General features: G+C 34.6%; 1 protein-coding gene across 1 annotated transcript; it reads left to right on the top strand.

The window, feature by feature from the left end:
- Positions 1–7414: 7414 nt before the first annotated feature.
- LOC119608068 (endocuticle structural protein SgAbd-6-like) lies at positions 7415–7948 on the top strand. The gene is made up of 2 exons (XM_037962329.1): positions 7415–7467; positions 7543–7948. Exons 1-2 carry the CDS (start codon positions 7456–7458, stop codon positions 7924–7926), a joined length of 396 nt encoding a protein of 131 aa, XP_037818257.1. The 5' UTR covers positions 7415–7455; the 3' UTR covers positions 7927–7948.
- The last annotated feature ends 831 nt before the right edge of the window (positions 7949–8779 follow it).

Raw genomic sequence — 8779 nt, 5'->3', positions numbered from 1 at the left:
CTGACTTGTTGCTAGTGGTAACCCGTAGTTTTAGGTGTAATAACTTTATTACTTTCTGAATTACTATTTATACCATACACCATTTGAGCTTATGTTTGTAACACCCAAAAATATTGGTCCTACACCCACCCTAAAGAATACCAATCGCCTAAGAATCCCATTCTGAGTCAGTCTGAATCAATGTCCGGCTATACGTTCGTCCGTCTGTCCGTCTGTCTGTATGCCCACGTAAACCTTGTGCCCTCGTCTGATGAAATATGGCACATAGTTTTCCTTTGACCCAAGGACGAAGCCTATTGAAAATGGTCCATTATTTCACCTAGCCCCCATACAACCGTACCTCCCGAAAAGGCCTTTGGGCTTATAATTATGTTAAATCTTGTAGAATCTCTACACAAATCGGCAAATCTTTTATATATGTTTAAATGATACTGCCGATTTTCGTAATGATAGGGCCTCATTTGATTCTAGCCCCAATTCAAAGTCCCCCCCCAGAAAATAACTTAAAAGTGGAAGGTATCACATTAAAATTCAGCATAAATAAATTTAATCTCATCGTAAATCGCTCTACAAACATTTATACGGATAGGACCATATTTACCATTGGCCAATATAACCCCTCTTTCAGAAGGGGTTATATTTTCTTTATTAGGTATCATATGGTAATGCCCGACTATACATTCCATGTTTCCTTGATGATAGATCCCGTCTTGGTGTATAGCAATCCGGGGGTAAAGAGGTACTACCAGTACCTCTAGTCTTCCAGGACTATAAACTGGTGATGTCACTTCACTCCTCGGCTAGTGCTTGGAATGATTTGACATGGGGTCTAACCAGAGAACCACATAATCTGGTACTACGGGTGACCAGTTGCCCGCAGGACTATGTCCTGGCTGGTCAGTTGGTTGGGGTTTCTTCGGGATCCACGTAGTTGCTGTGATTTAAACCAAAATTCGCGGGAAGAATAAGTGGCGGTTAAAAGACTAATGTAAGGTGAGGTCAATATTTCGTGATAAGTTCGGTGCTGTTGCCGAAGACAACAGATAACCCACAGAGGAGTGACTGTGGGACTAAGCGTTGGAAATGAGTGAGTGTTAATTGTATATGGTACGGGAGGGATGTAGGGGTATGCGGGCCCCACCCGGGCCGACTCAACAGAGGCCACCCCAACTGCGTGGTTGTAAACGGAAGTGATGTTTTACATCTTGGAAGTTAAGCAACGGGGCTGCAATGGTCAGAGATTAGATATCTCAAGTACTTGAGCAAAGTGCGCGTATATTGGACCGGAGCATACATATACGTAAATTGCCACCTGCGTGTAACAAACACAATGGGGCGGTGGTGAGTCGTCACAAAGCTCACCCAGTGGTTGAAAAAGACCACTGTGAAATAGGCCAACAAGGCAGGTATTCACGTAGAGCACTTCGACATTAATTCATCTTTGTATGTATATGGTGTCTTTATTAACATTTGGAATTGATTCAGTATGTTTGCATTCCTTTAAATTTCTGACAGCATAATTCATGAAGTAGGGAAGTGGCGCGGTGAATGTGTAAAAAATGGCACTGATGATGTTGTTGATGATGCTGATATAAAAAAATGTTTATACATTTTATTAGCTCAACTTCATACGATTTAAATGCACCTTTATTTTTCGTGAAGGCTTCTCACTAATACACACACAGCAATTTTAGATTTCACTAATGATTTCATTAATTTTATTATTTACCTCAAATACACCGTTTTAATTTATTTTTTTTATTAATTTAAATTACTATTCTTAATTAAAGAACATTGTTGATGTTGTGTGAAGAAAACACAATTTTTTTTGATAAATTTTAAGTTTTTGTTTTTAAGACAAATCTCATTAAAGTTAAGAATTTATTAGCTTTTGATTTGTTAACATTCGTAGTTATATTTTATAAAATGTTATTTTTGAATAAACAATTTTGTCCAACCACTTGTTTAAAATTTAGCACACGTACAATATTTTATTTTTAACGATATTTAATTTATAATTTGTGTTATGCAGAAAATAAAAATTGCTGAATTTTTTTTTATCAGCGACAACAACATGCAACACCAACGCATCCCTTGTATGTGTCTTGGATTGTATAAAAATATTTTGAGTTATATAATACTACTTAGTGGCTAATAAAAATTTAGATTTTATATCAAGTAGAAAAAATAAACAAAAATGCTAATGATTTTATTGGTCAAGCGCTATAAATCTATGATTTAGCGACAAAGAAGTTTATGCAGATTTTGCTTTTTCAAAAGTCTTCACGTTATTAAGATTTAGTGTGAGTTTTGCGATTAAATTGAAATTGAGTGTCAGCATTAAAATAAATTAAATATTTTCTTCTAATACTTAGCCGCAAACTCATTAGAGAATGTTTGTTTTAAAAAACTTTTAAAAAGTCGTTAATTCTTAAGTAAAAAAGTTCAAGGTGTTTCTTTGCAATTGAAACCAAAAGAAACCTGGATTGGTCCATAATTGACCATAGCTCCTCTATAAGGTCTACATCTGAAAATTAATTAAACGCACATAATTTAATACCAATAACCATATAGAGACAATTGATTGATTGATAAAGGGGGCACAAAACACTACGACCTGAGATAAGATCTTTTGTGCAGCCCTTTGGCTCACCATTGGAGATTAAGTTCACGTATGAATTGTAATATTTTAGACCCCCGAGTTCATGTTACCTTGATGAAAGACCTCATCATGGCGTGATTTCAATCCCGGGAAAATGAGGTGCTACCAATACCTCTTGTCTGCCTGGACTATAAATTGGTGATGATCAAATGGGATCGAACCAGAGGACCACTTAATCTGGTACTACGGGTGGCCAGTTGCGCGCAGGACTATGTCCTGGCTGATCAACTGGCTGAGGTTCCTTCGGGATTCAAGTAGTGGTTGTGGTTTAAACCCAAATTCGCGGGAAGAGAATGTCGCTTAAAGTACTGATGCACGGTAAAATCTATAATTCGGTATAATTTCCGTCCTGTTGCCGATGTCAACATACACCCCATAGAGGAGTGACTATTAGACTAAGCGTTGGAAATGAGTTGGTGTTAAATTTATATGATACAGGATGAATGTTGGGTTATACGGGTCTTCCCCCACCCGTATACCTAGAGTGAGTGTGTCGGATGTTGTTCTCTATGAGTGTGCCAGATTAATAAGAAGTGTGCTGGGTTGAACGGTGATGGATTAAAGGTATCTGATACAAGTGATACCATTAAATTTTCCTTCCTTATCCGAGTATGTTCAGGAAAAACTGTGTCCATTCCTGATTTACCACAGTGTGTTCGCTGTGAGTAACAACGAAGTCCTCGGCTTATTTGATGGATTCGTGTTTTGGTCTACGAATACGTCTCTAGGAGCTGTTGCTGACGGGGCAGCAATGGTCAGAGATGGTCAAAGGATAGCTCGATTACTTGAGCAAAGAACCATGTACAAAAATTGCCACCCGCGTGTAAGATAGACAAAGGGGCGTTGCACAGTAGGTGAGTCGTCACAAAGGCACACCCTGTGGGTGAAAAAGACCACCGTAAAATAAGGCCATCACGGCAGATGTTCACGTAAATCACTTCTACATTCATTAATAGTCGACGTGTAGAGATTTAATTCTCGGATTCTCTTCCTGACCATAACGATGGTGTACATTTTCGACTGGAAAAAAGTGCACTAGGCAATCATATGAAAATCAAACAACCAAGCTCATCGAAAAATAATGCCAAGCTAGTACCCGTAATTTGCACCGTCTGTATAGATTGTTGTCCTAAAGAATAACTACTCTTCTTGTAATTCTGATTTAAGTGGTCGTGTCAAAGCTAGATGTATGTATGTACATATGTGTGTAGTATATATGGGCAATTTCTAATCAAGTGACCCAACTTAAAAAATCGATTTTGACGAAATTTGCACCAAGATTAGTAGGTACTATTGGATAGTAGGCCAGATACAAATTTTCAGCGCTATCGGTACAGAACTGTCGGACTTAGAAGGGGGTCAAATTTGTACATTTTGGTCATACAGGGTTTTATTCAAATGCGTGTAACTTTTCACCTGGAAAAAATTGTCCAAAGGAGTTCAGATAGTTATTTCTTCGATGTTTCCAAAAATATCGATTTTTAAAGTTGGGTCACTTGACACGAAATGATCCATATGTAAGTACATAAGTATGTAGTTCGTCTGCTGACCCAAATTCGACAGGCTATTTTTTGTATGCTGTATACATCCAGTACAAAATTCGATAAAGAGCTTGAGAGCCAGGAGTCGTTGAAAAATTTCTTTAGTCAACGAATGTATGTAACACTCTAAAAAATGCATGTAAAATTACTACAATAATAAATGTAAGTTTTTAAGCAAAATTACAAAAAGTATGTAAATTTAAACATAATAGGTTTATAAAAATAATTACATACTTTTGTCTACAAAACTACATACAAGATATAGTATTTTGGAAGTTGGTAAACATGTTTATAATTTAATAAACATTTTAAATTTAAATTTACACACATTGTGCTTAAATTTATTTCTTTAAGCACAAAATATGTAATTATGTTTTTTAAAAAAGTAATAAAAAAGGTTGTCAAAATTTTGTTTCCAAAATTACAAAATACTGCTGAAATTTTATTTTTTCAAATAATAATAATAATTAAAACAAAAGAACGTCTAAAATGTATTCAAATATTAATTTCAATCGTGCAGACAGGAATATAGAAGTGTGCTTGGAATGAGTCAATTGGAAAATTATGCATTTTCATATGTAAATAAAACAATACATTTTAACTGTGACGCATACAATGTTCCATTAGAAATCCTCCGAATCTTCTTGATTGGAAAAAGGAACAATTTATTCCATATTATGTCTGGTCTTTTTGCAAATTTCAAATACTAAATCAAGTTTTCAAAATTTGCATGGTCATTCATTATTTGTACCAATAAAACTGGAATGTCCTTTATTTTTGTACTGATGTCTTAACACTCAATAACATTGGTCATATAAGCATATTAACGTCGGCTTGGAATCAAAGTATATTTTGCCACGTACATTCTTCCGCTCTTCGCTGCAATCAATTTACAGGTTGTGACTTAGAAAGTTATTTCATGAAACTTCGTAAGTATATTTCCTTTTACTTAAATCTGACCTATCCCTCTAAATTTAAAATTTTTTAATCTAATTTCAAGCTGTCCAAAACAATAAATTGGAATATAAATCTTTGGGTTAAAGGCGGAGTTCATTCTACTCAATGCTGGAGTTTTAAATCAAACACAAATTTACCTACATTTTTATATGTATATTATTATGAATTTCATGAAGCTGTAGATCGAGATAAAAAATTCGATTAGTAAAAGTTTTGAATGTATTATATTTTATTAACTTATCCATCTCTTATATATTGAATATCCATCTCTTATATTACTGAATAAAACGTCCATTGAAATTACATTTTTAACTTGTATTTTTCAATATTATTGTGAACCATTGGAATGTATTTATAAATATTTCCTATTTAATATTAAACAATACAATTTAAATTTACATTTAAAAACAGTTTTTTTAGGCACAAAATGTTAAAATTTAAATGAAACTGAAATGTTGCTAAACATTTTTAAGCACATAAATAGGTAAAAATACAAAATTTGTATCAACTATTTTTACATACAATGTGTTTAAAATTTTTGAATATTTTCAACATGTATTTTTACACTTATTATACTAGGAGTCTGGTTACCTACAATAAATAGTGTAAATTTAAACAAAAATTTATAAGAGTGAAGACTATCTTGAAAAGGATTATTTATCGTATTCCATAAGACCGGAAATATGACTCTTCCTTGATGTATCACAACATTTGTTGTTCTAATTGTATTCAAACATGAATTACTTAATGGTCCTGCTTTTTAGAATATTTATCATTCAACTGATTATTCTGTCGATAACCTCAAAGTTCTTCGACTTAAGAAAATGTATTGAATGTATAGAAGATACATTAAAGATACATCAATTTTCTACTAACAACAACAGCCCTGCATGATGACTGTTTAAAGCAACCTTCCGGTAAGTTGCGTTGTCCCTATGCCGACAAAATGATCATATTTCCGATATGAAATTCTTAATGATTTATGGTGGTTTTAGGTGTTATAGTACATATATTTCCACACATAGATGGTGATACTGGAGCGGCCATTTGTGGTCTTAACTTCCAGAAAGCAATCTCCATGGGAAAATATCCCCCAATCTTATAGGCGGAAATCTACGCTATCTTTATCTGTGCTGGTTATAGTACATATATTTCCACACATAGATGGTGATACTGGAGTGGCCATTTGTGGTTCTAACTTCCAGAAAGCAATCTCCATGGGAAAATATCCCTCAATCTTTCAGGCGGAAATATACGCTATCTTTATCTGTGTTAGGGAGTGCGTTAGGAGAAGGATAAAGGGTCTGTGAATTTACATAATGTCAGACAGACAAGCAGCGCTCTATGCTTTATTCTCATATGATTTTAGGTTGGGTGTTGTAATGGACTGTGTGACATCACTGAACGATCTGGGTAAACATAACAAATTAATATCGAACATTAACAACGAAGGATGGCTTAGCCATTATTTGGTATCCACGAGGATATGTCAGACAAAAATGCGATTAGTGGGTCGAATCGAAATTTGCTCGCCACTGGAAAGTTACAACAGGGCTTAAACAGCCCTTAAACGCTATCAAGGGGAAATTCTCAAAAGTTGCTATAGCTTCACAAAAGAGATCTCAGAATATTAACGGGACTACTCGCGGGAAACTCTGGTCTCAGATATCATCAATTTATGCTAGGAAACGACATATCGAAGCTATGAAGATTTTGTGGCTGTCAGGAGGAAACATCTGAACACATATTGTGCAATTGTCCAACACTGAGGACTCGCCGAGAAATCACAACGTGAATTAAACCTGTTATGGTGACCCCACGGGCGCCACAAAAGATCCAAAATAGGGTCGCAGTGCTTAGGGCGCTTATAATCTAATCTAAACATGTGGTTAACATGTACGTCCCATGCCGTGAAGAGTTTAGAAGTTACAAATTATACAAGAAGTGTGTGGATATGATGTTTATCTGGATATTTATAACTTAAACCATTAACGAATCATTTCGCTGCTCTATTTTAACATCAAATAAATAGTTCATAGACCTTTTAACTATTGTTAAACAGCAAACATAAGCTGATTACAAAATTTTTAGAAAGAAACCTTTCAATACAAATTTCTATGACCCAAATTCAAACATTAGCATAATGGTCCAAACAAAATTATATAATAAATTTAAAAAAATATTTAAATATTTCACTAATGAAAACTGGTCCAATATAAAAGAACAACTTTCTTAGAGTAAGAAATTAGTAACATTTAAATCATTCACACATTAATTCTAATTTAATATTCTAAAATGTTTAGAAATGTAAGTTTAACTGTTTAATAACTATATTAAAGCCGCATATTAATAATTTATGAATTGAATTAATTTTTTCAACAGATTATTTTTATTGCATTCTTTACTTTAACATTGGCCGCCAGTATATCTAACGATGAAGTTGATAAGTTTGTGCACATCTTACGGCAGGGTGAGGAAAAGACAGAAGATGGTTCATTTACATACTACTACGAAGGTGCTGATGGAGCAAAACGTCAAGAGGTGGGAATTGTTAAAAATGCTGGCACTGAAAAAGAAACCTTGGTAATTAAGGGTTCATATAGTTACTTCGATGAGAATGGTAATGAGGTAATTGTAGAATATATTGCCGATGAAAATGGTTTCCAACCACAAGGCACCCATATACCACAAGTTATTTCCCAGGCCGCTTATGATGCAGCTGAACGTTCTGTGCGTTTACAGAATATCACAAGTAACAGTATGTAAAAATTAATTAAATTTCTGTTAGGTGTATAAGTTTAAGCATTAAATAATAAAAACTCATGTGTAATTTATAGATCAATTTGTTACTGTTTGTTGTAGTTTAAAATGAATTGAAAAATATGAACATCTTAAGTACCGAACTTAGTGGCCAAATGTCAAAATCATTAAAACAACACCAAACTAATTGTAAATTTTTAACCTTTTTCTGTGTTTTTTTTCTTTGGTTTCTACCAAAAGAAAAACAAAACCAAAACATTTTATCTATGACAATCATAAATGTTTGAGTGTTTGAATTTGACTATGACGACAATGACGAAGACGCTGACTATGACTGTGACTACAGATAGTTGTTCGTGTTTAAAATGCTGTATGCATCCACTATGTACAACAATAACAAGTGTAATAAAATATTTATGTATAACACCTCAAGCCTTAGTGGTGCCTCTTCCTTTAGTGACTTTAGTCAACGAAAAACACCTTTAAATTCCAAACAAATTAAATTCACGAAGGCGAATTAGTCTTACACAGAATAATAGTGTTTAAATCATCTCCACTGGAAAAATCGATATAGCGTTTAACGGGTTATTATACACGGAACCCGAGGACGGCCGGGCAAAGGAACGAACGAAGGAACGAACAACGAACGAACGACGAAAAAGAACGACGAACGAACGAACGAACGAAGAAACGAACGAACGAAGAACGAACGAACGAACGAACGAACGAACGAACGAACGAACGAACGAACGAACGAACGAACGAAACGAACGAACGAACGAACGAACGAACGAACGAACGAACGAACGAACGAACGAACGAACGAACAACGAACGAACGAACGAACGAACGAACGAAC

This window comes from Lucilia sericata, unplaced genomic scaffold, assembly GCF_015586225.1.
Source record: "Lucilia sericata isolate MDLA Ls3-8-SP2 unplaced genomic scaffold, ASM1558622v1 Contig000784F_arrow, whole genome shotgun sequence".
NCBI classification, from domain to species: domain Eukaryota; kingdom Metazoa; phylum Arthropoda; class Insecta; order Diptera; family Calliphoridae; genus Lucilia; species Lucilia sericata.
The sequence above is the reverse complement of the archived record's forward strand: the minus strand, read 5'-3'. Positions and strand labels throughout refer to the sequence as shown.